The 27,320-nt window shown below is 55.1% G+C and overlaps 2 protein-coding genes across 18 annotated transcripts in view; one reads left to right on the top strand and one right to left on the bottom strand.

The window, feature by feature from the left end:
• Window positions 1-21,631, top strand: part of PRPF40B (pre-mRNA processing factor 40 homolog B) — a 52,429-nt gene extending 30,798 nt beyond the window's left edge. Inside the window, exons 1-26 of one of the 11 annotated variants that reach the window (XM_019724644.2) lie at window positions 1,687-1,878; window positions 7,816-7,896; window positions 8,660-8,803; window positions 9,110-9,175; window positions 9,855-9,882; window positions 10,107-10,132; window positions 10,269-10,379; window positions 10,663-10,783; window positions 10,864-10,888; window positions 11,098-11,295; window positions 11,528-11,657; window positions 11,741-11,805; window positions 12,340-12,504; window positions 12,579-12,687; window positions 13,030-13,180; window positions 13,866-13,999; window positions 14,641-14,755; window positions 14,903-14,994; window positions 18,899-19,015; window positions 19,241-19,378; window positions 19,577-19,672; window positions 19,918-20,004; window positions 20,217-20,394; window positions 20,650-20,711; window positions 20,819-20,962; window positions 21,062-21,631. In XM_019724644.2, the coding sequence (XP_019580203.1) occupies window positions 1,876-1,878; window positions 7,816-7,896; window positions 8,660-8,803; window positions 9,110-9,175; window positions 9,855-9,882; window positions 10,107-10,132; window positions 10,269-10,379; window positions 10,663-10,783; window positions 10,864-10,888; window positions 11,098-11,295; window positions 11,528-11,657; window positions 11,741-11,805; window positions 12,340-12,504; window positions 12,579-12,687; window positions 13,030-13,180; window positions 13,866-13,999; window positions 14,641-14,755; window positions 14,903-14,994; window positions 18,899-19,015; window positions 19,241-19,378; window positions 19,577-19,672; window positions 19,918-20,004; window positions 20,217-20,394; window positions 20,650-20,711; window positions 20,819-20,962; window positions 21,062-21,154 (2,679 nt within the window). In that variant the 5' untranslated portion in view covers window positions 1,687-1,875 and the 3' untranslated portion in view covers window positions 21,155-21,631. Of the gene's footprint in view, window positions 1-192; window positions 344-1,686; window positions 1,879-7,815; window positions 7,897-8,659; window positions 8,804-9,109; window positions 9,176-9,854; window positions 9,883-10,106; window positions 10,133-10,268; window positions 10,380-10,662; window positions 10,784-10,863; window positions 10,889-11,097; window positions 11,296-11,527; window positions 11,658-11,740; window positions 11,806-12,339; window positions 12,505-12,578; window positions 12,688-13,029; window positions 13,181-13,865; window positions 14,000-14,640; window positions 14,995-18,898; window positions 19,016-19,240; window positions 19,379-19,576; window positions 19,673-19,917; window positions 20,005-20,216; window positions 20,395-20,649; window positions 20,712-20,818; window positions 20,963-21,061 lie in introns of those variants that run through there. The other 10 variants (XM_074325728.1, XM_074325725.1, XM_074325722.1 and 7 more) reach the window with 10 other exon arrangements.
• A 277-nt stretch (window positions 21,632-21,908) lies between these two features.
• FMNL3 (formin like 3) overlaps window positions 21,909-27,320 on the bottom strand; it is a 49,833-nt gene continuing 44,421 nt past the window's right edge. For 4 of the 7 annotated variants that reach the window (XM_019724634.2, XM_019724633.2, XM_019724636.2 and 1 more), the window contains 10 exons: window positions 26,540-26,774; window positions 26,331-26,399; window positions 26,124-26,204; window positions 25,892-26,021; window positions 25,070-25,230; window positions 24,657-24,758; window positions 24,226-24,318; window positions 23,823-23,946; window positions 23,578-23,694; window positions 21,909-22,850 (listed from right to left, as the gene is read on the bottom strand). In XM_019724634.2, the coding sequence (XP_019580193.1) occupies window positions 23,603-23,694; window positions 23,823-23,946; window positions 24,226-24,318; window positions 24,657-24,758; window positions 25,070-25,230; window positions 25,892-26,021; window positions 26,124-26,204; window positions 26,331-26,399; window positions 26,540-26,774 (1,087 nt within the window). In that variant the 3' untranslated portion in view covers window positions 21,909-22,850; window positions 23,578-23,602. The remainder of the gene's footprint in view (window positions 22,851-23,577; window positions 23,695-23,822; window positions 23,947-24,225; window positions 24,319-24,656; window positions 24,759-25,069; window positions 25,231-25,891; window positions 26,022-26,123; window positions 26,205-26,330; window positions 26,400-26,539; window positions 26,775-27,320) is intronic. The other 3 variants (XM_019724637.2, XM_019724635.2, XM_074325718.1) reach the window with 1 other exon arrangement.

Here is a 27,320-nt window from a genome sequence, read left to right as displayed (position 1 = left end):
AAATTAGAATTTTTAGAATCCTCAGAGTTCTAACATTAGAAAATAGCTTCTGCCCCTTCCCCCCACACTCCCCCCCAACACTCACCGCCTTCCCTTCTGCCTTTGCCTCTGTCCTGCATTGAGAGAGGTATATTTGTAAAATGGGTCCTGTGGACGCCACCGCTGGCTCACACCTCTTGCTGCAAAAAGCTGCCCTAGGGCTACCCCTCAGTCCTAGGGATGCCCACACCATCAGCAAGGTCTCCCTGGGGAGGAGAGATCCAAGGAAGAAGCTGGTTCATGCCCAGGAAGCAAGCCGGACATGGAATTCCAGGGTCCCTGGTATTCAGAATGCCTCTAAGGGGTAAGTGGTCTTTGGATGGGCTCATCCCCTTGGACTCCTCAGCCCCTGGGGAGGGACGCAGCTGCAGGAGGGCCAGAGATATGAAGAAACCTCTTGAAAGAGCTGAAAATGGCTGCCTCCCACAAGGGAGAGATGATGGAGGCAGGGCTCTGCCGTTTTTAACAAATCTTATACAAGTATTTGACTCTTTAAAATAGGTCTCTCTGTATTCCAAGAAATACCTCCTTGAAAAAAGAAAAACTTTAAACCTCTAAACCACTTCCGCTATGCCTGGAGGTCTCAGTAATGAAGTTTGAAAACCACAGCCTCATATGAAGCTATGTAGGTGTTGTGGTGAAAACTACAATGACGTTTCCCTTTACTGTGGCCCCCAAGAATGAATCCCTCTTCCTCTCCTCCCATCTGTGACCCTTAATTTAGGACTTCTACTTCGTATTGGTTTTTTCCCTGCCTCTCCCAGTCTAGACTCTAAGCTCCTTGCAAGCAGACACCCAGCTCAGAGTTCTTTGTATTTCTAGAACCTAGCACAGTACCCAGCACAGAGTCAAGACTCAGCTAAGTGTTGATGGACAAAGGAAAACGGAAGCATCTTTTTCCAGGCTTTGGAGGGAAAGTGTTTGATCCTTTCTGCATCTGTGTGCTTGGAGCCTTGTCAGTTACTGACCCTGAGCTTCAGTATATTCATTAAAAATTGCTTTGAGTTACATATAATTCCCTTATCTGCACAACACAGCTCACATCTTTAATACCTATAAAAGATGGGGTCCCTGCTCCAAATCTCAAAAATTAGTTAACTTCAGGGTAACGTGAGAAGCACACGTACGTCCCCATGAGAGCAGGGATTTCGGGGATATTTTTTTTTCAATTGTTGTATGCCCAGTACCTGGAACAGTTCCTGGCACGTAACAGGTGCTCCATCAATAATTGTTGGATGAATGAATTAATTTAAAAGTGCTAAAAATAACTACGCATCGAATAAAAACACGCTTTGCCAAGTGCAAAGATACCCCTGTACTCGAATACTTCAGCGCAGCCCCTGGTCGTGGGAGCGAGCGCATGGGATCCAGCCGCTCTGAGAGCTGTGAGGGGCGGACGCGCCAGCCGAGCCGCGAAAGCCGGGAAACTGCTGGCAGAGGTCTGGAGGCGGCCGGCGGGAAGGGCGCGAAGACAAGAGAGTTGCAGGTGCGCAAGGAGCCGGCCAGGGACGCACGAAGTGGCTGCTTTATGCCGCCCGGCGTCTGCCGCTGGGGCCGTCTGTCAGAGCCCTAAGTAGGTGCGCCCCGCCCCCCGGTGGGCGGGCCCTGGACCCGGCGGCGCAGGGGCGGGGCCTGGGTCTCCGCGCCGGGGGCGGGGCCGGACCCGGGTGCTCCGGCCCGGTGTGGGCACGGCTGGTTGACGGGAACGACCGGAGTCCCGGCCACCAAGGGGTGCGACCCCCCACTGGCCCCGCCTTCCCGGCTGCGGCTCGGCCAATCAGAGTGGCTTTTACTGGCGGGTGGGCCGAGCCGGCCCAGCTGCTCCGAGGTTCTGGCATGGTAACGTCCCCGCGCGGGGGTGGAGGGGCCCGGGGCGGTCCCACAGCGCCCCCCGCGGCCCAGGCCGGGGCCGGGGGGCCGGGGAGGTCGCCGGGCGTACCTGGGACCCCGGGGCGGGGAGGGCGAGGGGCATGAGGGGTTAGGGAGAGGAGCCCAGGAGGGGGGATGGGGCGGGGATTTGGGGAGAAAGGGTGGGGGAGGCCATGATGGAGGATGGCGGGGGGTGGGGGTGGTGTTGAAGGGAATGAGAGTTGCGGGACTGGGTGAGGAGGAGAAGGGGAAGAAGTGAAGGGTGGGTTTGTGGAAAAAGGTCGGGAAAGAAGAGGGGGCAGAAGATGTGGAAACCACGGGACTAAAGGAGAGCTGGGGGCCACAGTTTCCTCTCCTGGGATATTTGGCGTGCGACATGCCCCTCCCCCAGTGCTTGTTCCCTTTGGAAGCCGTGGATGCCCCTTAAGACCTCCTCTTTCATTTCCCCTGCATTGTCTCCTGAGGGGAGGAGGGGGCACTGTCTCCTGAGGAAAGAGAGGCCTCCGGCCCCCACCCAGTGCTGGATAGTCCAAGAAATGGGAGAGCAGAGGCCACTTGGACCCAACCCTGGCTCTGCGGTCCTCCAACAATGTAACAACTTTGTGTGACCTTGGGCAAGTCACTACCTGTCTTTGGGCCTCAGATGTCCCATCGATTAAAAAATGAGAGAATGCATAAGAATGATAACCCAGATCCCTTCCAGCTCCAAAATGGAGTGGTTCTTGAGAGAGTTCAGGAGAAGGGGTTCTAGAACGCGGGGAAGCAAAAAAAAAAAAAAAAAGGGGGGGGGGGTTGAAGATGGAAGTGAGGCCTTCGGCTCCTGCTGCAGAAAATCCCCCAGGGATGTGGGGGGAGGGTAGGCACAAAGCCTGCAAGGCTGGGACAGGCTGACCAGGGCCTCTGGAATCCCGTTGGAGGGATGGAAGAACTCTTAAGTAGAGGAGGAGGAGATTGAAACCTAACCCAATAAAGATGAAGACCAGAAGTAACATTCTGTTCTTCAGAGGGAGAATAAGACGGCTGGAGCCCAGAGAAGCAACAGAAGATATTTTCTAGGAAGACAGTTCCTTTGGGGAGCAGGAGGAATAATAAGAGAGTGGGGGCTAGGATGGTCTTGAAAACAGGGAGGGAGGGTTGGTGCTGTTTGGGGTAGCTGAAGAAGGGCAGCATGTCGATAGTCCACAGGATAATTAGCTGGTCTCAGTCTCCATGATAATTTTTGGCAATGGCTACCTCTTTCTGACAGACGTGCCTTCCAGCCTTCATTTACCAACACAAGTCTCTTCAAGGAGTGAGTCGGACCAGGTCAACCTGGGGATCACCTTTCTGTCTAAAGATTTCAGGATTGTGTGAGGATTGGGGTGACAAGAAAACAGGAATGAATTTGAGTGTAAGAAACACCTGTGGCACCATCATCCTTGCTGCAAGGAAACTTTGTGGAGTACTTGAAAGCACAGGCTTTGGGGTCAGACTACTTGGATTCTAAACCTGCCTTGGCCATTTAATCTCTTAGAACCTTGGTCAAATTACTTAATTTCTTTGAACCTCAGTTGGTTTATTTATAAAATGGGGATAATAACCTCTGAGATGGTTGCAAGGAGTAAATGAGTGTCATGGTATCTGGCTCATAATAAGCACTCAATAAATATTAGCTGTTAGCTCTTATCATTCACTCTTTCCATTCTCTTCTGTTTCACCATGTTTGTCCTTTTTTCCTTTTGTTCTTTCTTCTGAATTTTCAATTCTGAGATGCCCCTTAGATGTGGATGCTGAAAAGAATTGATTGCATCTTGGGGGTCCTTCCGCTGGTCCACACATGAAGGTCAAAGATCAGTTGGCTCTTCATCTTCTCTCCTATCCCACAAATGCATTTTTGTTCCAGGGAAGATACAGGATCTGCTTCTTTTTCAGGCCCCTTTCCTATATCCTCACACGAGCTACTTCTTGAGATTCTCACCCAGAAGTGTAATAAGATCCAAAGTTGTAAAGGCACTACAGCAAGTGAAATAGGGGAAGAGGTGTTTCAGGAAAGAAAGTATGCACATCGCCCAGGGGAGGCTTAGGGAAGGGAGGGCTTTGGAAGTTCCATAGAAATTCATGTTCATTCCATTGCTCTGTCCTCTGTCCAAAGCATATCAGTATCTAGATCCTTGCCAGGGGTTTCCATTTCAAGTTAAAGATGGTCGTATACAGTTAGTTTTTTATTGTTTAGGTTTTCCCAAGCCAGTATTTGATTCCAGTTACTTTTCCCCAGCTACATAGATCTCTGCCAAGCTGCCTCTCTGTCCCACCACAGTCTTTACCCAGATAATTTATACAAAGGCACCTGGGCATATGTGCACACATGCACACGTTTGCCTCCTTTAGGATATTCTAGTATGCAAAAATCTAATAAGGTGAAGGATGAATCTGCGTTTTATGACAGTACTTTGTGTGCAGGGCCCTGACTAGACACTCAGAGGAGGCTTAAAAGAAAACTCAGTCCCTGAATGTCGGAGTGAGGAGACAGGCAGTCAGTCCCACGTGAAACACCCAGCAGACATCCACAGGAGCAGGTCACTTGGTGCAAAGTAGTGTGGCATTTATCCTGAGGGAACACAGGTAGGAGTGTGTATCTATGGAGGATAGTCATAAAGGTAACTGGAAGGAGGTGAATATTGGATCATTGTAAACAAAGGGAGAGACAAAGTGGCGTAAAAAACACATGGAGTAATCTATGTGCAAAGAGGAGGGAAGCCATTGAGTCAGAAGGAGCCAAGAAGAGTTGTGGCATGGACCTTGTTGAAAGGCTTTGAATTTTGAATGTTAGATGCGAGATTCTATAGGGTGGGCAATAGGGGGCCACCACGGGTTCTCAAGTAAGCAAATGTTGGATCCTTGCTGATTTAACCATGGATTGCAGGGCATATGCTGGAGTGAAAACACAGACATGCTTCGTATGCAAGGACTGCTTTCAAGGGAGTAGGGCTGGAGGGTGGATTAGATCCAGTCCTGGCTTTGTCCCTAACCAGCCGTAGGATCTTGGACCCATTATTCCCCCTCAGTTTTCTCATCTGAAAAAAAGGGGGCTACATTGGGTGGTTGCCAGAGTCCCCTCCAGCTCTGACATCCTGTATTCCCTGAATAACTACTAGGCCTTACCAGTAGCTTTGTTTTATGAGGCCTGTCAAGACCACTCAGTCATTAAGTGAACAAATATTTGGTAGCACCTACTGTGTGCCAGTAGCAGGTTAGGAAAATATAGTGGGGATAGGATATCGGAGTGAGCAAAAACAAAGCCCCTGCCCCTTAGAGTTTTCAGCCTAGTGGAGGCAATAGTTATTTCATTGATTCTGAGACTCACGATTTAACATTTCTGAAGTCAAGATGTATCTTAAAATCAATGGAGTATCATGATTTAATTGGCAGCATTTGTTTTTATTAGTGCCACATATTAGTACAATCAGAATTGTACAAATAACTGTAAAATTCCAATGGACAGTTCCTGAAGGGAAAGGTGCGTGGTGTACAAGCACGTAAAGGAGGGCACTGGCTGGTCCCCTGGTTGGGAGGGAGGCTTTCCTGAGGAAATGATGACTGGTAGATGTGAAGGATATGTGGGTGAGGTGTGGGTTGGGAGGAAAATTACCCCAGGCAAAAGGGGACGCTGAGGTGGAGAACTGAAAGGTGAGACCCAGCATCCCAGGCCCTGGCGGGTTTTCGTCTTTACTGTGAGAGCAGTGGGAATGCCATTGACAAGGTTTAAGCAGGGAAGTAACATGGTCTCAGGTGCATTTTGGAGCTTGTTACGGCTGCCGTTTGGAGTGGATATGGAGAGGTCAGATGAAAGGGGTTGGTGGGCGTGGAGGAGGAAATAGGAGTAGATGGATTCAAGAAGTCTTTAGGAGGTAAAGGACTCAGTGACGTATTGACGAGGAAGAGGGAAGTTGTGGCGAGTGACTCATGTTTTTGTCTTGGACAGCTGTGTGGATGGTGCACCATTCTCTGACATGGGCCACCTGGAGCCCGGTAGGACCCAAAGATGGCTATGTACGTAGCATGTGGGAGGGTAGAGAGGATCTTAAGGCAGCTTGAGGTGGGAAAGTGTGGTACAGAGAATTGGATTTTTCCCATATTGATTAGTTTCTGACTTCCCACGCCGAGGAAAGTTTCAGGGACAGGTGCAGGTCTGATACAAGGCTAGAGGAGTTGAACACTGAGACAGGGTGATTCAAGTGGGAGTGGTTTGTCTTATCTCCTTCTCTCCTTAGGACAAGATGGTTGGGAAGAGAGGTAGCACAGATATTGCTGAAGGCAGAGACTAGAAAGCATTTTTAAATGCTGAGCCTTCTCAACGTAAGGATAATTGAGGAAGGGAAGTCAGGCAGTAGCGAGGTGGCTCCTCCTCAGCCAGCTACCACCTTTCCCTGGGCCTCTTCTCTACCACCCCTCACCTTTTAAGCAAAGGGGGGAAGGGAAGAGCCTTTTAGCTACATCTCCACACCTCAGTTCAGTTAAAAAATTTTTTTGAATGGATAATGTAGTCGTATGGGCACATATTAAAAAGTTACAAAAAGGCATATTAGTGAGAAGTCTCCTTTCCACCTCAGTTCCCCTTCCACCGATTTCTTGTGTATCATTTGTCTATGATTTTTATACAGTGATAAAACTTGACAGCACTTTGCTTTTTTTCCTACTTGTTAATTTATCTTCGAGGTTGTGAACATCTTCATTCTTTTTTATAACTGTGTAGTGTTCCACTTTGTGTTTGTGTATAATTTCATAGTTTCTTACTGATGGCTATTTAAGCTGATTCTAATCTGCTGTGTTTACAAATAATGCTGAAATTGAAATCTTGTACAGACATCATTTTGGCCATGTGCGGCTTTATCCACAGGGTAAAGTTTTCGAATTGGAAGTTTCTATATAAAGCGTATTTGTACCTTCATTTTTCATTCATTCATTCAATACTTATTGAGTACCCATCATGTGCCAGATACTGGCAGGTGCCAGGAATCCAGCTGTCAACAAGCTAGATATGATCCCAACCCTCGTGGAATGTTATTATACTCTGTTAAGGGGAAACGTAATTACAAAGTTGTGTGCATGAGGAAACTGAAAAGGGGACCAGATAGAGAATAAATTGGAAGGACCTTCTTTAGGTAGAGTCAGGAAGGCTTCTTAGAGCAAGCGATATTTAAGCTAAGAACTAAAGGATGGGATGCGGCCAGCATCCCATTAGGTGTAGAATGTGGAGACCTAGGCTGATCAAAACTTCACCCAGAGAGAGAGGAGTTCAGGGTCTGGAGGGGAGGAGGAACAGAGCTAAAGAGTGAGCTAGGTGATTGAAAGTGGAAAAGGTCAGAGAGCGAGGGACTAAAGATGAGGCCAGTTAGGGGAGGGTGCTGGGAGTGCAGAGAGGAGAGTCAGGGAGACTAGTATTTATGAAGGACGAGTGACTGTTTTTAGAGGGCTTTGGGATTGACTCTCTGTACCTGAGTGAATTCAGGTGGGGGAACAGGAAAAGAAGCCACTGCCTTCCTGGTTACTATGGGAATGAGAGGCCTCTGTTTAACTGGTTTGAGGAGGCACAGCCTTGCCCACAAGCAGGAGAGGGGATGAAAAGCATGAGGCAGAGCCAGGTCTGTGCTTGTAGCACAGCTTCCTCCATCTTTTCTGTGGCTTTGGCAAAACGGAAACTTCTAAAATAAAGTTGACATCGAAGGGGCATGGCCAGCTGCCTCTGTGCTGGTGGAAGAGAAGAGCAGCCCTACCCAGGGCTCAGAGCTGGGTGTGAGCAGGACATTGGGCTTGGATACCCTTCCTCGGAACTTGGTGCTCCGTTTTCACCCTCACCCCTCTGCGTACCTTTTGCAAAAGCCCATCCTTGCCCATCCTGGGTCCTATGACTTTTCTCTCCCTCAACAGTCGGTTCCCGATTCTGGTCCCCGGCCCCCAGCAGCGCCTGCCCCCTTCCCACCGGGGCCCCCCATGATGCCACCACCCTTCGTAAGTTTTGTGTCTTTCCCTGGGCTTGGCTTTTCCAGCCTGTACCCCCAGCTCCCCAGTCCCTAGCACTGCTGCACGGTTTTTGTGTAAAAAACACCCTCCGCTGCCCTTGGAAGAGGGACGGTCTTGCTGGAGTATTGGGGTAGGAGACGCTGGGATTCCCCTCTCCATCCATAACATTAACAGTTCCCTCTTTGTCTTTTTGTCCTTGGGACACATGGGCTGGGGTAGAAGTGGAAGTGGAAGGGAGAAGACCCCATAGTTGTAAGGGCAGGGTGGGACTGTCTGTCTCTTTCACTACTCCTTATCTGTGTTTTTTAAATATGCCACGCAAGTCAGCTGGACTAGCAGCTGGTGGTCATCAAGTTGGAGAAAAAGGGGTGGGAGGCAGGGGACTGCGGATTGGGTACCTGGACACCTGCCTTCTGGCCTCTTTGGCGAGAGTTGCTGAAGAGCTGAAGCCTTCCTTCCGCCATCTGGTGGTTACACTTCCCTTTTCCCTCTTCCTTCTCTACCTCTCAAGCTGTGTGCTTGCTTGTTAGACCCAGAGGACCCCCACCCCCACCCCCACCACCCCTAGTTATCAGTCTATCTCAGTGGTGAGGAAGGAGGCAGTTTCATGCTTTGTGCTTCTCAAACTAAAGCCTTGGAATTGCCTCAGAGCTAAGGTGGAAGGTTCAGATGGGAGACAAGTGGATGTTTCCTGCCAGGTCCCAGGCTGTGTCTTCTTGGCTCAGTATGTCTTTTTTTTCCTCATTTGCAGATGCCCCCTCCAGGAATCCCCCCACCCTTTCCTCCGATGGGACTACCTCCCATGAGTCAGAGACCACCAGCCATCCCCCCCATGCCCCCTGGCATCATGCCCCCAATGCTGCCACCCATGGGGGCGCCACCACCAATCACACAGGTAATCCTCTCCCCTGCACCAGGGCCTCAGAAAACCCTGTCAGTTTAGCTGTGGGTGGAGATGAGAATGGGCGTCTGGACTTCAGAAACAGGGGAGGAAAGGAAGGAGCTTCAGGCCAGGCCCATGTGGGTTCGTCTGCGGGATGACTGGAGAAAACTCAGGCTAGGCTGAGAGCCCAGAATCCCTCGGGGTTGCCTGAGAAGGTGCCCGTGTGAGGGTCGGCCCCAGCCGTCTCGCTCAGGACCCTGCTCAGCCTGTGCATACCCCCACCCCAGTAGCTGGTTTTTGTCTTCTTTGTATCCATAGATCCCAGGGATGGTACCTCCCATGATGCCGGGAATGCTGATGCCAGCGGTGCCCGTCACCGCAGCGGTAAGCACTGGGGCCGGCAGGAAGCAGGCTCTGCCCTGCGGCACTCCGGATGTGACTTGGAGTTCAGGGACATGGCTCCATGCTTTGCCTCTTCTCGTCGGATGTACCTGGGTCCCTGGCAGCACTCTCCACACTGAGTCCTCCTCTCCGGCCATGTACTCAGCTCTTCTTGTTTCTCACTCATTCCCAAAGGCATATACATTCTCTTTTGTTACTAACCGCTGTGCCCATCTCCCTCAAGGAGCACACTCACGCCAGATACTGCTCACCCTCACAGAGCTAGCTCTGTGCACATGTAAATACGGCTCCTCTTCACATCTCCTTTGTCTCTGGAGGAAACACCTTCTTGTGCCGCTGCTCGGTGTAGTAGAGTCTGGGTAGGATGTAGAATTGGGCATCCACTGTGGAAGGAGTGGGCCTCCGAGGTGGGCTCAACAAAATACTCTCGCTTGAGGAAATACTCTCGCTTGAGAAAAATGAAGAAAGGAGCTGCTGTGCGAGTCCCCCTGGGGTCTTAGAGCCACGGCCCTAAAGGGTGGGGGAAGCTTGTTAGGGAGCAGAGATCCCTGGGAGCAGGACACATGGATCCTGGCCTGGCCTGCTTCTCCGTCCCCCATGGCCTGGGTCCTGGGGGCCACTGGGCTTGGCCCAACCCTTCCCCCTCCTCTTTCTTCGGCAGACGGCTCCGGGTGCGGACACCGCCAGCTGTGAGTCTTCTGGGGGTCTGTTCCCCCCAGGCTCGGAGGTTGGGGGGTACAGGGGAGAGGGGACTAGAGCCCACCCTGGATCATGCCTGTTGGGATGCCAGGGGGCCTGGGACTTTGATGGGACTAGGGGGTATATATTGGGGATGGAGTAAGGGAGGAATAGGTGGGGATAAGAGGGGTGTTGGTGCAAGGACTTAGTGTCTTTCCTTTGGCTTCTTTTCTAGCTGCTGTGGCTGGGACCGGCCCTCCGGTGAGTTCTTCCAGCTCAGGGGTCTCTGGGTAGAAAGGCTGAAAGTGGGAGGCTGATGGTTCAATCTTTGGGGTGCGGAGAAGAACCTTGGGGAAAAGGGCCTTGACCAGCATTCTGTGCCCCCCCCCCCCCCCAGAGGGCCCTGTGGAGTGAGCATGTGGCCCCTGATGGGCGCATCTACTACTACAACGCTGAGGACAAGCAGTCCGTGTGGGAGAAGCCCAGCGCGCTCAAGTCCAAGGCGGAGGTCCTGAGCGGGGCATTCTGGCCCTTGTCAGCTGCCCCGACCCTTCCAAGTGCTCGCTCGCCCGAGTCTCTGACCATACACACTGTGGTTTCTCTGATCCCGAGGTCCCTGACCACCCTAATCTCCCTAGGAGCTTAGGAAGTCCACCTTTCCCCATGTTGAGCCAGGCCAGGTGGTAGCTAAAAACCGCTGTGTCCCCTATTCCCTGGGTCCCCGTAGCCCCCCAACTGTGGCTGGAGGGCATACCCAGCCCACTGATGTCCTCTGACCCATTCTCTTGCAGTTGCTGCTGTCCCAGTGTCCCTGGAAAGAGTATAAGTCAGACACAGGCAAACCTTACTACTATAACAACCAAAGTAAGGAGTCCCGCTGGACCCGGCCCCAGGACCTGGATGACCTGGAGGGTGAGGACGGGGTGGGCTCGGGCAGGGGCTCTGGGAGGGGCCCTTGCTAGCTTGTGACCCTGTTCCCTTTCCCATTGCAGCTCTAGTCAAACAAGAGGCTGTAGGGTGAGTGACTTGCCGCCTGTCTGTCTGTACTTGGGGCCATCTGAGGGGCGGGAGTGGACTCCATCCCCATGACCTCTGCTCCGCGAGAGGAAGAGCCAGCTCTCAGTCTCCTTGCGGAGTGGTCTTCTCTGGCCCCCATCCTTCTCCAGCCCCTGACCACCTCTGTCCCTGCTCTACTTCTGGACACTGCCCTTCTGGCTCACCTGCAGGAAACAGCAGCAGCCACAGACACTACAGCTGCCTCCTCAGCCACAGCCTGACCCCCCACCTGTGCCTCCTGGCCCCACCCCCATGCCCATGGGCCTCCTAGAACCAGAGCCAGGTGGGAGTGACGATTGTGATGTGTCAGATGCTGCCCAGCCCCTGGAGCAGGGCTTCCTGCAGCAGCCAGAGGAGGGCCCCAGCAGGTGAGGGCCACCGCACGGCGTTCCGGATGCTGGCCTTAGGCAGGCTCCCAGCCTGGTTCAACCCTTGCCTTCCGCTAGGACTGTCGAGAAGGGTGTGGAGGTGTGGGCATGACCTCAAGGGCAGAAGAGGGCTGCTCTGGGGAGCCAGGAGGGGGTGGTGTGCTGCGGGTCATGCAGGGCGCTGCAGCCTCCAGGGACGGGGTGCGGTTTCTCAGTCCCCTTTGCCTCCCAGTTCTGCTGGACCGCGGCAGCCACTACAGCAGGAGGAAGAGGAGGCAAAGCCAGAACCAGAGCGGTCTGGCCTCAGTTGGAGCAACCGTGAGAAGGCAAAGCAGGCCTTTAAGGAGCTGCTGAGGGACAAGGTGCTGAGGGGGGGGCTCCCAGGGCAGGCCTGGAGGGGGCTGGAGGGGGCCAGGCCTCGTGACCCCCACCTGCTCCATTCCAGGCTGTCCCCTCCAACGCCTCATGGGAACAGGCCATGAAGATGGTGGTCACCGACCCCCGGTACAGGTAGGCCTGGGCAGAGGGAGCCAGGCCCTCCAGACCCTCTTCATAGAGCAACTGGGCCAGCGACTCCCTGAGAAGCCCTAGCTCAGAGGCCCCAAGGGGCCAGAGTCAGGAGAGTGGTAGACGGGAGGGTTTGAGGGGAAGAGAAGCTATGGAGGGCCTCCAGGAGGAAGGAGGAATCATGTGAAACATTCAATAAATGCTTGTTGAATTGAATTGATTTGAATTGAGTTAATGGGGGAAAGGGGGCAGGATAGGGCAGAGCCCCGACTGCAGTTTGCGTACCCCAAAGCGCAAGGGCCAAGCAGTCGCAGCGTCCTGGAGCCCATCGTCTCCCCTCACTGCCTCTCCCCCTCCCACCTCTCAGAGACCTGTCTTGCCTCCTTGTACCCTGGAGCCCCTGCAGCCTGCTGTGCCCACGCATGGACCCCTCACTCAGTGCTGTGGAGACCTGTCCCCCGTGTGCCATGATCCTGCTTTGTGGGCTCTGCAGGGCGATTCAGGCTGACTCCTCTGTTCCCCCAACTCCCACCCCAGTGCCTTGCCCAAACTGAGTGAGAAAAAGCAGGCATTCAATGCCTACAAGGCGCAGCGGGAGAAGGAGGAGAAGGAAGAGGCCCGGCTGAGGGCCAAGGAGGCCAAGCAGACCTTGCAGCACTTCCTGGAGCAGCACGAGCGCATGACGTCCACCACCCGCTACCGGTCAGGGACCTGGGCTGGGGTGCCCCGGGGTCTCTGTCCTCGGCCTGCCTACCCACAGTCCATCTGCTCCACAGGCGGGCAGAACAGACCTTTGGGGAGCTGGAGGTCTGGGCGGTGGTCCCCGAGAGGGATCGGAAAGAGGTTTATGATGATGTCCTCTTCTTCCTGGCCAAGAAGGAGAAGGTAACAGTCACTGGGAAGTCTCACACTTCCTGCTTTTGCTTCCTTACAGACCCTGGCCATTCATTTCCCCAAATGCTCCCGGGTCCCCGCTTCTTACTTGGAAGCTGGTGTGGCACTTACACGTCTTTATCTCTGCTCTGGGCCTCCAACCCTGGGCGTGGGCAGCGGAAGGAGTCGGGGTTGCTCTGTCCCCTGTGCCCCTTCCCCTCACTGGGGACATGAAGGCCTTGTGCCTGGCCCTCCTGGGGTCCCCTAGCTTCCCGCCTGTCCCCAAATCCTCTGCCCAGGCCCACTTGGGCACTTCTGGCCTGCCCTGCCTCACCCCATCCTGTCGCTCCCTAGGAACAGGCCAAGCAGCTCCGGCGCCGCAACATCCAGGCCCTGAAGGGCATCCTGGATGGGATGAGCAGCGTCACCTTCCAGACCACGTGGTCCCAGGCCCAGCAGTACCTCATGGACAACCCCAGCTTTGCTCAGGACCATCAGCTTCAGAGTAAGCCCGGGGCCCACTCCCACCTGTCCCTTCCCCTTGCTCACTGACGGGCCTCCAGGGCCGCCTCACAGCTCCCCTGCACCTCCTGCCCTCCTGGGCGGCCAGGAGTCCCTGTCCGTCTCTGGACTCGGGAGCCGCCACAATGCTCAGGACGCTCTCTCCCTCATGGGGTCCACTGTTGACCTGGAGATTATGTGTCCTCGGAGGAAGAGCTGTGGGATGGGAATCTGAAGGCCTGGAGATGATGGTTTTTATAGCCGATGTGAAGATTGTCTTAAATTGTCATGAGCTAGTCACACATGTTACCATATGCTGTTCCTGGCCGGTGATGACTGGCTAAATCAGAAATTCACCTTCTGAAGTTGCATCAAAGCTCGATTGGTTCCTGGTTCCATAAACCATGAAACCTCAGATCTCAAGAGAACTGATTTCATAAACGTGATGACCTCCAGTAACTAAATGTATAAGACCTAAATTCTTGCTAATTTTTTTTCATACAATTAATTAGTGATCCCTCCCCAAGAACCCCACTCCGGTGGCCTCAGCCACAGAGCCCTCTGTCACCTCGCCGCGTCATCCTGGCTCTCCCTGGTACCTACGGGGACAGCATCCTTGAAGCAGTGGGGTGCTGGGGCTGAGGGTGTCCCCTGGGGCGGTGCCCACTGACTCTCCTCCCTGCGGTTAGACATGGACAAGGAAGACGCACTGATCTGCTTTGAGGAGCACATCCGAGCTTTAGAGAGGGAGGAGGAGGAAGAGCGGGAGCGGGCCCGCCTCCGGGAGCGGCGCCAGCAACGCAAGAACCGGGAGGCCTTCCAGGTATGTTTGCCGCCTCGATCAGAGCTCAGCTCTGCCTGCATTGTGGCCTCCCACCTGTGCCCTGCCTCCTCTGCCAGGCCCACTGTTCCTCTGTGCCCAGCCCTGCCCCAGCCCCACCAGGTCTCTTGCTGCTCGCTGTCTGCCCCTGCCGTGTCCCCTCAACTCAGCCCTGCTCCTCGAGGGAGACGAGATGTATGCGCCACCCAGAAACTGCCAGCAGAGAGCACCCTAAAGGCACAGCCTGGCAGCTGGGCCAAGTTTATGTCTCTTTGGTGGGGAGCCAGACAGGCATCGCTTTTTCCCAGCTTGGAGGTGGTAGTAGTGAGGGTTACTTAGCCGTAACACATGGGGAAGTTGAAACCAAGTCATGGAAAGATTGTGCTGCAGGCAAGTTTCTGTTCTTTGCCTCCCAGCCTGGCTCACTCTCGTGTTTTAGTCTGTCCCTCTCTGTATTTACATTCTTTCCTTTCACATTGCTCTCTGCTTCCCCATCTGTATCTCTTCATCTCTGTCTCCCTGGTCTGCATTTCCTCAATCTGGATTGTCCCTGCCCCTCCTGCCGTCCCTCTTTTCCTCCCCAGTCTTTGGCTCTGCCTCCTTCCCTGTCTCACTCTCCCTATCACTGGACTCTCCCTGCTCAGACCTTCCTGGACGAGCTGCACGAGACAGGGCAGCTGCACTCTATGTCCACCTGGATGGAGCTGTACCCAGCCGTCAGCACTGATGTCCGCTTTGCCAACATGCTGGGCCAGCCGGGTAAGGCAGCCGGGCTCCCCTTCTCTGGCCTGGCTTCCTGCCCTGCTGGGCTCTCTGCACTCCCACTCCTGGGTCCTGTCCTTGACCCCACCCCCAGGCCTTGGGAAGCTGCCGCCCGCCAGGCCCCCCTCCCTCCCTCCCCCACAGGCTCCACCCCTCTGGACTTGTTCAAGTTCTATGTGGAGGAGTTGAAGGCACGATTCCACGACGAGAAGAAGATCATTAAGGACGTCCTTAAGGTGAGGCAGGCGTGGGCTTGTGAACGGGTGCAGGCTGGGGGCAGCGTGCCCCACACTGGACGCCCTGACAAGTCCTGTTTGGCAGGAGCATTGCAGCTCACTTCAGCAGATACTGTGGTGATACTTTACCTGCACTGGGGACACAGAAATGAATAAGATACCATTTCTGCTCATAAGGAGCTCGCAGCCTCATAGGAAGGTAGACGTGTCAACTGTTACACAGAGGGACAAGTGTTATTAGAAAGATGAGAATCAGAAGAATTGACATTTGAGTCGGTGGAGGTCCTGGGCATAGGGGACTACAGGAGTGAAAGTGGGGTGGGGACAGAGCATGGCAGGTTTGAGGAGCCAGGAGCGTAGCTAATCATAAACTGGTAGCTCACAGATATGTTCCTCCTGATCCGTACAGCGTTTTAGAAAAGTTGGGAATTTTTGTCACATTTTAAGATCAGGAGATAGCACATAAAAATCTGGATCTACAGCTTCTCTTGGGAATTTGGATTATCTAGAAGCACTGGGCTGGTTTTGCAAGGTATTCAGGGACCCCCCGCCCCCCGAGATGCCACTGCATTTTAGAAGGGGCACGTCATCCTTATCTTCACTACTTCTTATCACTTCCCTGTGGTGGCACTGAGTTCAGCTGCCATTTACCGTCGCAGTCGCACTGCACGTTGCTTTTCTTACACTGGAGAAGTAGTTCTCAATCTCCATGCCTATCAAAGATGGAAAAGGGAGCGATAGGCTAAGAGAGACTTGTGTTTCAGATGAAGAAAACAGAAAGCTTATTTCTTTGAGGAAGTGAAGACCATTCTAATGCTTTTGAGGAGGCGGTATGCACATGTGTGAGGAGCAGGACCATGGAGGCAGACTGCCTGGGCTGAAAGAGCTTAACCACGTACTGGTGGTGTGACCTTGAGCACATTGTTTAACCTATCTGAGCCGCAGTTTCTTCATCTGAAAAAGGAGAGTTTTCCACCAAAGTATGCCTACTTATGGAGAGGAGAAGTAATAACGTGGCACCTGTAAGATGAGAAGGGCCTGAGAAGAAAGCTAGAAACGCCCCACTGCACACACAGCATTTCTTTGAAGTCCTATGTTTTGCCTACAAATTCATGCAGGTGTTGTATTCTAATACCACATGACTTCTCTGCCTAATACAAACTTAGTATTTTTAAATTACTGACCTCAGGTAAGACATGTATTGTCTGTCCTGTGGCTTCCTCTATTCTCTGGAACCACATGTCCCAGTTTGGAAGTAGAGCCCTGTGTGTAAAATTCCTTGAATGCTAGAACAAGCAGTTTGAATTTTTATCTTGTAAGTAATGGGGAGCCCGGGAATGAAATGATCAGACGACGTCTTGGAAAAGCCCTGGTGAGCGTGCGGAGTGGTATCTCATACTGAGGAGCAGGTGACACTAGGTGGTTAGTACCTGCGGCCTCAATACTACTGACAGCGATAGTGGCAAGTAATTCAAATAAATGTTGAGCTTGAGTCATCCTGTCCTGACTCCCTCGCAGACCTGTGCCCCGCTGGCGGGGCCACTTGGTAGAAAAGTCTGAGTGGCCCTGGCTTCTTGAGGCTGGGTCAGAGGTGCGGGAGGTGGGCAGGGAGGCCAGTCAGGAGGCTGTGCAGTGATCCCGGTGGGACATGCGTGTGGGCTGGGCCCGGGAGTGGCAGAAGAGGAAAGAGCTGTGGCGCTCCAGCTGTTTCTGAGACTCCCCAGGTTTCCTCAGCGGTGCCTTCGGACGAGCAGGGGGGAGTTATGCTCCTTCCTGTTCGCAAGTACAGCAGCTTGCTTCTCTTTTCTACTTCGAGGTTCTGCATGATATTTTTATTGACAGAAATGTTTCTGCTGTTAAAAAAAGTTTTAAACCAGCACGATAGTCACTCATTCACAGGTGTGTGTGTGTGTGTGTGTGTGTGTGTGTGTGTGTGTGATTGAGGGAAAGGAAGAAGTGAGTTGGAGTTGGCAGGAGGGGATGATGGCGCCATTGGTGACAATTAAGCAGGAAGAACAGGGCTGGAGAAAACAGGAATTCCATTGGGGGAATTATTCTCAGAAACAACCTGGAGCAGGGAGGAATAAAGTAAATAGCATATATTCAATAGGATAATCATACAAAGTAGACGTATCTAATCCCAGGAGAGCTAAATTTTATTGGACACCTAACTTTTAGCCACCGAGGGGCTGGTACTGCCGACAGGCCTGCAGGAGGCCTATCCTCGCTGAGTCCTGTCTCTTCACTCCTCCAGAGAAAGAAGCTTCCTTAGACAGTTCCCCTTCTTGGGCTCCTGCCTATGGAAGGCCGGTGAGCCCAGGAGTCCCCGTGGCACCCCAGTCAGGCGAGCTGCGCTGGTGCCTCTCATCCCACAGGATAATGCTAAGAGCCCCGGACTTGGAAGCACTGGCAGACAGAAGATCTGGGCCTGGGAGATCCATGGGGCGTGGGGCTGGGGAGAGGTCCTCACGGGAAATGATTGTTTGGGGGGATCTGCTGAATTTGAAGTGTCTATTAAATATCCAGTTTAATATAGGTCTGAACATGAGAGGTGGGAAATGAAATTCCTAGGGACAGTGCAGATTGCAAAGACTAAGTGCTGTTCAGGGGACAAGTGCGTATAAGAGAGACAGTAAAAGAAGTCAGAGAGACAGGAGGGGACCCTGGAGAGGAGAGCAGTGAAGACGTGAACAGCAGAGGTGCTGAGGACCAGGTGAGCTGAGCGAGGACCGAGAAGGGGCCCTATTGGGACATGAGCAACCTTTGGGCGAACAGTGTCCATGAAGAGGGTAGGGTGGCTGCAGCACGTGCTTTAGTCAGATAACTCCTGGCTATTTATTGGTGGAGACCTCCCAAGCAGTGGCTCTGAGCCTCACTTTCCTCATCTGTAAAATGGGGATAACTTATAACTTGTGAGAATTTAATAACATTTGGTAGTGTCTTGCTTATGATAGACTCAATATTCATTTTTATTTGTGCTGCATTTAAAGATTTTGAAGCAAAGGAAAAGAGGCAAAGGTTGTGAGCTTAAGGAAGGTGAGAGCAGGGTGGCAAGGAAGTTCCAGGTTAAGTGAGGTATGTGCCTGATGGAAGGAGCCAGTGAAGAGACGAGATTGAAGCTTCACTTCCCCACGAGAGATTGCTATGTTTGAGAAGGGCTGGAGAGCGTGGGTTGAGGAAGTCCTCTCCGAAGGAGCAAGAGCGTGCCTTTGCTCTCAGCAGGAGAAGGAGCAAGAGCGTGCCTTTGCTCTCAGCAGGACGGCTGGAGCCGGTTACGGCTGTGTGCAGGGAGAGGGACAGGCTGGGCCTGCCCCGGGGGACTGGAAAGCCAGACTGCAAACTCCAGCGGCTCCACTTCCCACCAAGTTGTCTTGGGCCGAGTGAGATAACTTTCCTAAAGCTCTGCTTCATTGGGGTTTGTGAGGATTAAATGAGAACTAGGATTTGTGTTTCAATTTTGACAGGTGAGGATTCAATGAGATAATGTGTGTGAAGCACTCAGCTTGGTAGCTGGTACATAGTAAGCACTCAATAATACAGCCAAAGGGTGGGACCAGCAGAGGCTGACTGAGCAGCAGGAGGGTGCAGCAGGGGCCCAGGCTTTAAGCCAAAAGAACAAAGAACTAATTGTGAAAAAGTCAGGCATCTATCAGCAGACATCACACACACACACACACACCCCTCCCCTCCCTCCTCCCTGTGTGAGCCAACCCTCCAGCAACTGTGACACCAGGGTAGGCCTGGAGGCTTAACCATCAGAAGGTGAGGACTCGGGACAGCTCGGTTTCTGAGCGCATCCCACTCCCGTGGGTCTCCTGGGGAGGGACTTCTTGAGCATCCCCTAGTCGGACCCCTATGCCTGCCCGGGAGGTGCCCCCTGCTTCATGCGCTGCTGTGCCCACAGGACCGGGGCTTCTGTGTGGAGGTGAACACAGCCTTTGAGGACTTCGCCCACGTCATAAGCTTTGACAAGAGGGCTGCCGCGCTGGACGCAGGCAACATCAAGCTGACCTTCAATAGTGTGAGGGGTCAGGCCGGGCGGGGCTGTAGCCAGGGCTCCTGCTCAGACTCACCCCTGTGTCTTGTTCCATTCCTTCTCGCTCACTGTCCCAATATAACCACCCCCAGTTCAGGGGATGACGGTAGGAGCCCACACCCCAACTTCCCACCTCCTAAGGTATACCTGAGGGGGGCCCGGGCACCCACCCTCCTGGTTGACCCTGTTCTGTGTGCTTTCTGCCCTCAGCTGCTGGAGAAAGCAGAGGCGCGGGAGCGAGAGCGGGAGAAGGAGGAAGCACGCAGGCTGCGGCGCAGGGAGGCTGCCTTTCGAAGCATGCTGAGGCAGGCCGTGCCGGCCCTGGAGCTGGGCACCGCTTGGGAAGAGGTCAGGGCTGCAGCCGGGCGCCACACCGCCCGTCCTGAGGGCAGCATTGCTGCTCCACCACTGGTGGCTCACCCCGGTCAGCACAGCTGGCTTCGGCTCCGGCTCCCTTCCTTCCTCCGCCCCAGCCCTGCCCTGTGCTCACGGCAGCGCCCAGGCCGTGCTGGGGTCGGTCTCATCAGCCGTGCTCTCCCGTTCAAGGTCCGTGAGCGCTTTGTGTGCGACTCAGCCTTTGAGCAGATCACCCTGGAGTCGGAGCGGATCCGGCTCTTCCGGGAGTTCCTGCAGGTACTGGAGGTGAGGCACACCTGGTCCGCTTAAAGCCCGTGGTGAGGCAGAGCCGGGCGCTTGAATACCCAAGGCCAGCCGCACCGTTTTCCAGCCCTGCAGCTCTCTTTTCTGGACAACTTAAGGGGGGGCGGTCCTAGATGCCCTGGATAGGCTAAGTCTTGAGCCTCGGGGGCGAAACAGCTTTTAGGTTGCAGGGCCCTTGCTGAGTCTAACCCTGGTGCCTTCCTCACCCCTCGCTTTGCCCGTACCAGACTGAATGCCAGCACCTCCACACCAAAGGCCGGAAGCACGGCAGAAAGGGCAAGAAGCACCATCGCAAGCGCTCCCACTCACCCTCAGTGAGTTGGCAGGTAGAGGGAGGTGGGTGAGGCTGGGCTGTCTTGGGGAAATCAGAACCACTTTTCTTACTTTTTCCCGACATCACCTCCCCTGGAAGGAGATTTAAGGATTCCTTTGGCCCTGGATCCTGCTTTGCCCCCAATTCCCAGACTTGAGGGCCTCTGAAGGCCAGGGAACCTCCATGCTGACATGTTTCTACTCATCTGCCCAGGGCTCCGAGTCAGAAGAGGAGGAGCTGCCTCCACCGTCTCTCCGGCCCCCCAAACGGAGGCGGCAGAACCCTTCTGAGTCTGGCTCTGAGCCCTCTTCCTCACTTGAGTCAGTTGAAAGTGGGGGTGCTGCCCTTGGAGGACGGAGCTCCCCATCCTCCCGCCTTCTCCTTGGATCAGGTAAGAGTTGAGAGCTAGAGAAGTTGACCCAGACCAAGAGGAAGCCCTGGGGAGCCCCCGTCCCAGAGCGGAGAGTGGATGGGAGGGTAGGAAGAACTTCCCATCCCTGCCCAGGGAGAAGGGAGGAAAACTGGACTGAGACCTCAGGCAGGCCCATCTGAGGAATGAGCAGACAGACGGATGGACTGTGGCAGACGAAAGGGTGAGCCCTGCCTTCTCCCATGGGACTTAGACGGCGGGGTTCTCTATCTCCAGATCATGGCCTTCGGAAAGCCAAGAAACCAAAAAAGAAAACTAAGAAGAGAAGACACAAGTCGGTGCGTAAAGAAGAGCTTCTGCCCACGGCCCGGCTACCGTGAGAACTTCCACCCGCCTCCGGGCTGCCCGTCACAGGAACTGAGGCGGCGGCTCTGGGGTCTTACAGAACAGTCCAGAGAGCGAGACAGACCCTGAGGAGAAGCCTGGCAAGGAGAGTGAGGAGAAAGAGCCAGAACAGGACAAGGACAGGGAGCTCCGGCTGGTCGAGCTCCCTAACCGCTCCCCAGGTTTTGGAATCAAAAAGGAGAAGGTGAGAGGCAGGCCCATGGCCCGGCCCAGGTCGCACTCTGTCCGGGCGTCCGCAGCCCTCAGGGGAAGCGCTGGGTGAGCTGTGCCTTTGTTCCCCCAGACGGGCTGGGACACATCAGAAAGCGAGCTGAGTGAGGGTGAGCTGGAAAGACGGCGGCGGACACTCCTGCAGCAGCTGGATGACCACCAGTGACCATCCCGAGCTGCGCAGCCTCGGGTCTGTGTGAGGCTGTGGCTCCACGACACCCTCGCCATCTGCCAGACGCCTTCCTTAGGCTGGTCTGCGTCCACTTTTTCTCAAGTAACCCCACCCCCAACACACCACTGCTGGCACCTCCCCAGGTTGCTCGTGGTGTTGAAGGGCCCCCCCCACTTCCCGGACAAGTAGCGCAGTCCTTGCCCTCAGCCCCAGACCAGAGATTGATGGTGTATGGCACGCGGGGTGGGTGGTGCCGGGAGATAAAATGTGAGAAGGGGCCTCCAGGGAAGAGGGACAGGCTGGTGGACACAACCTGGGTGGCAGAGGGTGGGGTCCTACCCTCTAGCATCGGTGCCTGCTTCTGCCTGCCTGGGCCCGAGGGCTCGACCACTCCTTCCTCCAACCCTGGGATCCAGTGGATGTGTGTTTTGTTTTGTTTTTGTTTTTTAAATAACAATATTTATAACATGACCAGTGGCTCTTTTGTCTTCCCCATATGCAACTGGGACCCGCTGGGGACTAGGCAGGTCCCCCCATGGCCAGCAGAGGGCACCAGCGTCTCGTGACAGGCCTGCCTCCCTTTGTGTGGTTGGAGGGCACCCAGCCGGGTTCCCTTCTCCAGGCTTCTGCGCTCACCTCCCCCAATCAGATGGCAGCTCTGCCCAGCCTGCTTTCTATCCCTGTGGCTACGATCAGGCTAAATGGCCACCTTAGCCCTCCACACTCAGAAAGAGAAGACAGTCAGGCCTGGTGCTTCAAGCCTTTGTTGAAAGAAGGGCTAGGGTTTATGTACAAGAGAGTAGGGAGGTGGTACATGTACAAAAATGACTGGGCCCCTGCATTCCCTTCCAGGACCTAAGAAACTTGCAGGGGACTGAGAAAATAGCCAGCTAAAACCACCGTGTCCCCCGCCCCCCAAAATAAAAGCTGAGGAAAGGAGGTGAAGATGCTGTTGGCACACCCTTTCTCTAGCTGTCTTAGGGCTGGGGCAGAGAAAACCCCTTTGCCCACCTCAGCAAGAACTGAGTCAGCTTGGAATGGAAAGGGCCAGGTCCAAGGGCAGCGAGCGTGGCATCTCTCCTCTACCCTTATCACTAGGGCACAGCTGAGCGGGGCACAGGCTTACGAGGGCCTTGCTCCTGGTAAAAGATGATCTGAGATTGGCAGGGTCCCAGGGCTCCCCAAGCCTGGACATTCCTAGACCACAGCTGACCATAGGGCTGTGAAAAGGAAGGGAGAAAAACAAGGGAGAGTTGCTTTCTCTCGTCCCTCTGGCTCTAATGACAGAGGGGCTTAGATGCCCCAATGTAGGCTAAAGCTGGAAATGGTTTCTTCACCCTGGGCTGACCCTTGGTGGGTGACCCTTCGGGAAATGAAGTTGAAGACCTTGGGGGCAAAGTGCAGTACTGGAGGCACCAGGGCCATCCCAGGCTCCACAAGACCTGGGGCCCAGTGGCGGCAGGTGAGATGCAGCTTTGACAGCTGGGTAGACACCGGGTTGGGAGCAGCATAGCCCTCTGCTGGGCCCTTGGCCGATTCCAGGGCTCCATGTCCACTGGCAGGACTCTGACGGTGGAAGTGCTTCTGCCTCCTGGAGGGTCTCAGTGGGGGCCTGGAGCCCGGGGGGGGCCACTGGGTGGTGTGGCACTCCTGGCTTGGTGGCGAACGACAATGGGCTGGCAGTGGAGGCCTGTGGGGGAGACAGGCCCGTGAACAGGCAGGCAGCCAGGCTAGGCCCACCCGTGGTAGGACAGCCCGTTCAGGAGCAGCCCACAAGCAGGGCCAGAGAGGAGCCAGCCATGAGGCCGATGAGGGAGACGCGTACAAAGAGGCTGGAGGAGACGGTCGGGGTGGTTGGGGCTCTGTTTTCAGAGGTTCTGGTGAGGGTGAGTGGAGGCCACTGGGCAGTGGCAGAAACAAGGTTGCCTCGGCGAGAGCCAGAATTTGGGAAAAGACTCCACATAGACTAGATATCGGGAAACGGGTCAAGTGAATCGGATGCTCCTGTGGCAGAAGCTACGGCCAGAGCTCTCATGAGGAGAGACCCCAAGGGGGAGCAAGAACACAACGCCTGGCCCAGGAACGGAGCCCGAGGCTCAAGCCATCAGAGGCCGTGGCCTGATCCCACCCCCCCACCCTCCGCTCTGGGAGCTCCCTACGTCTTCTATCTCTTAGTAGAAGCTAGGACAGCATTAGAAGCTAGGACAGGGAGAGACACCACTTCCCTGAGGGCACATGCAGGACATAAGCCACGCTTCTCAGAGCATGGGGCATGCAGGAGGCAAGTCTGTGTCCCTGCCACCAGGAGGCAGCCAGAGAATGGTACCACGCCATGCAGAGGAGAGGGCTGCCCGGGGGGCCTCAGCAGGAGCGTTCTGGGAGGTGGGCATGCAGAGGGCAGCTGTGCTGCCCAGTACCTGTCAAGGGCCCCAGCCTTGGGGGTTAACAGTTTGACTCATCATGGTGGGCTGCATCGCAGAAGAAGCGTGAGCCCCGCTTGGCAGTGCGGGCCGTGAAAGGGACACTCTTCAGCACTGTGGCCCAGGAGAGAGACACCATGGTCAGACCCCATAGGGGTGGGGTGGGAGGAGAGTCCAGGGTGCACGGTTGGTTGGGGGAGCTGGGCCCCGTGCCCAGGCCCCAGGAAGGAAAAGGGCCCCACCTGTGATGATGTCCTCAATGGTACCATCCTTCCCCTCGTACACAGGCCTGTGCTCCTTGGCCTGGCGCCGCCTCAACTCTGCAATTAGCTCCTGCTGTTGCCACTTGTTCCGCTGGGATGGGGTCTAGAGGCGAGCATTTGAAGGACATGGAGTTACCACTAACCTACCACGGGGAGCGCTTCTGCCCCGAGGTGCAGTCAGGATGTCCTGAATCATGCGTGGCAGCCCAGCCCCCATCCCTGCCTGGGAATCCCCCCCAAAGCCCCTCTCCCCATCCCATTGGACGCCAGCCCCAGGCCCTCTGGGTGGTCTGGACTCCAGTTTTCCATCTCCTCCCCCTCCATTTGCTCCACCCCCCTAATCCTTCCCCTGGTCTCCTGGCCCTGCTCTCGTCCCACCCACCTTGGCATCCAGTTTCTTGGCTTCCTGAGCCAGCTGCTTCTCCCGCATTACTTCCTCCTGCTTCTTGCGGGCTTCATTCTCCTGTTCTGCTTCCTAAGAACCGTGATGGTGGGGGTGGGGAGCGGGGGTGAGGCTCACACAGGCTGTGAGGGGAGGGGCTGACACTGAGGGTGGAGAGTGGGTGGCAGTGGGACCAGCAACCCCAGGTGGCCACCCTGGAGGGGCACTTCCTGCCCCAAACAATGACAGGAAGGGCCTGGGCCCCCACCCTGCCCACCAGTTCACAGCTAAGAGGCCTGTGGCCAGCTTCCCTCGCTCCCTCCCAGGACTCAGAGGAGGAGACGGAAAAGGCCCAGACTTGAAGCTCAGCCCTCTTTCCCCATACACCAGTTTTCTCTTGTCTTTTCTTTCAAAGCCTCTCTTGTGCTCACCTTGTAAGAACGAATGAATCGGACAAATACTGGGAAGAATACAGAAGGAGGCGTGGTCTTGGGGCTCTCACCGAAGTAGCGCACAACTGCGTTGTAGGCCTCCTGGGGAAGGGTGGGCAGGAGGGGTCAGCCTGGTGGGGAAGGAGCAGCCAGCTCCCCACCAGGGACAGGAGGCCCAAAGAAAGCAGTGCCCAACCCTGTGGCCTGGAAAAGAACCTGGGCTCCCGCAGCTTCCTAGAGTTTGTCTCCAGAAGCAGCTGCCTGCCTCTCCCAACGCCCTCTTCCCCCCACATGAAGCCAGCCAGCCAGTCACTTAATAACAGTTCTTTGATCCAAGAACCAGAACTAAGCCCAGCTAGGGGGTGCCCAGTGCGTGGCCCTGGCTGCCCCGCCCGCCTCCACCCTGCGCTCACCTCAGCCGTCTTGGCATCGCGCTGGAGCTTGTCCAGTTTGCCTTCATTGGTGCTGAGGAAGTTCCGAAGGACACTGTTGTCATGTATGCTGCACTCCCGTCGAATCAGCTCCATGCCCCGGCCCAGCTCTTTCACATCTAGCAGCACGTTCTCCAGGGACACTGTGGTCACCAGAGCCCAGGCTGAGGCCCGCCCAAGGGCCTGACATGCCCACCTCCCAGCCCAGGGCTACAGTGAACACTGGCCCTCCCCCTCAGCACGGGCTCAGGAGAAGCCTCTCAGGTTCTCACGCTGGTAGACACAGAGAGGGACACAGCAACCTAGGGGGGCTCCCACGGGCAGGGAAGAGGAATGGAGGCTGGGAGCTCATGACCCCAAACTGCAAGGTAGCAATGGAAGGCAAGCCAGAGAGGTGCTGGTCTCCAACACAGAGCTGCCTCAGGCCTGCCCCAGTTTTCACGAGGGGCAGAATAACAGCTCCCTTACGTCTGAGGGGGCTTTATGGTTTTTCTAAGCACTTCCCATCCATCATAGAGAAATGCAGTCTCAGGGGCCAGCATAAAGGCTTTGGGAGTGAGAGCCACTGCGGCCTTGCTCCACTTGCTGCCACCGCATCCAGGTGGGAAGGGCCGGGCCTGGTGGCCGCAGGAAGGCTCCCTCTGGGGTGGCCCCTGCCCATGGCCCCAGCGGAAAGCTTTGAAGTGGTCAGAGAAAAGAAAACAAAAGCCAGAAACAAAGGGACCGAGTGTTCCTTCTGCTCAGAGCCTCCTGGGATTGCCCTGGGCTGAACGCGGGCAGGCTTGCTGGCTCAGACCCCCTCACCTGCTGCAGCCTTCTCCACAAAGTGCAGCTCATGCCAGAAGTTCGCCAGGTCTGGGTATTTCTCCTTCACCGTCAAGGCAATGAAATGCAGCAGTGTCATCTTCCTGTCAGTGGACTTGGTGTCCAGCAGCTGAGAGACGGGGGCAGGGGACAACGCGACAAGGCTGACACCCTGGCTCCACAACCGCTGCCCCTCAGGCGTCCTGGCCCCGTGTTGCCCCCACTATCTTACCAGATCCAGGCTCTGGAGCTTGAAGCCGTATACAGCTCCCCGCTTGCTGCTGTTCATGTAGTTCCCCAGCGCAAGTATGATCTGTCCAAAAGATGTGCGGGAGGAGGTCAGGCCAAGCCCTGAGGGCCCCTTCCTCTTCTCTGCATACCCCAGGCCCCCACCCAGGACCGGGGACCCACCGGCCACCCCATCACAAGCTCTCCCCACCTCTAACATCTGCTTCAGCTTCTGTGACGACTTGACAGAGGCAGAGGCTGCAATGATGGCATTGAGTTGCTGAAAAGCAGGATGAAGAGCTGAGTGACCCCAGACGGACGGGGCAAAGTCCGCGAGGGGCCGGGAGGACCCGGGCAGGGGAAGTGACGACTAACAGGTGGACAGCGCAGAGGGAGCTGGGATGTGGGTGGGGGTCCTACCGGCGTGAGCATCTGCAGGTTGTCCTGGAAGTTGCCCAGGAAAGCCATGCCAGCCATTCGCTGGGTCAGCCGCTCCACCTTGCTGAAGAGCAGCATGAAACGGTCCTCGGCTGCCAGCTCCTCCAGGGGCTGCCGCTCCCGCTCATATTGCCGCAGCAGCTTCACCTCTGCCTCTGTGGGCAGGAAGCGCATCAGGCACTCCACAAAGTCCACTGGTAGTGTCTGGAGGTCGAACCTGTGTAGGAGGGAGGAACCCCCTCAGGTTTCACATTTGCCCACATTATCCATCATCCCTTCATTCTCCAGCTCCTACAAAGACGGAGGGTAGAGTCTGTGAGCAGGACACAGTCAGAGGCAGAGGACTTTCCTTGGAGGATGTTCCATGCTCTGCTTAGAAACCGTTCAATATCCTCTCTCCACTCCGAGTGTTAAACCTGAGCATGGCTTAGGAGGCTCAGCCTGCAAGATTTTTGCCCATCTTTCTACCCTGTCTCTCCCACTCCCCTCCTTACACTAAAGCCACAGCCAATTTTCAGTACCCAGGGCACCATGCTTCTCCCTCCAGGCCCTGAACTGGACTTCATACACTTTCAGGTTGTAGATGAAATATCACCTCCTCTGGGAAGCCTTCCCTGATTTTCCAGCTCAGCTACCTGGCGCTCCCTGTTCTCCCAAAGCTGCCTATACCTCCATCACGTTATCACCCAGTGTTACTGGTCTGTTACACTGGACTGGGAGTTCCTTGAGTGAAGGTCTGGGCTGAATCCCCAGCATCTCACAC

The sequence above is a fragment of the Rhinolophus sinicus genome, linkage group LG02 (assembly GCF_036562045.2).
Source record: "Rhinolophus sinicus isolate RSC01 linkage group LG02, ASM3656204v1, whole genome shotgun sequence".
In the NCBI taxonomy this organism is placed as follows: Eukaryota; Metazoa; Chordata; class Mammalia; order Chiroptera; family Rhinolophidae; genus Rhinolophus; species Rhinolophus sinicus.
This window is presented reverse-complemented; position numbering and strand designations above follow the sequence as displayed.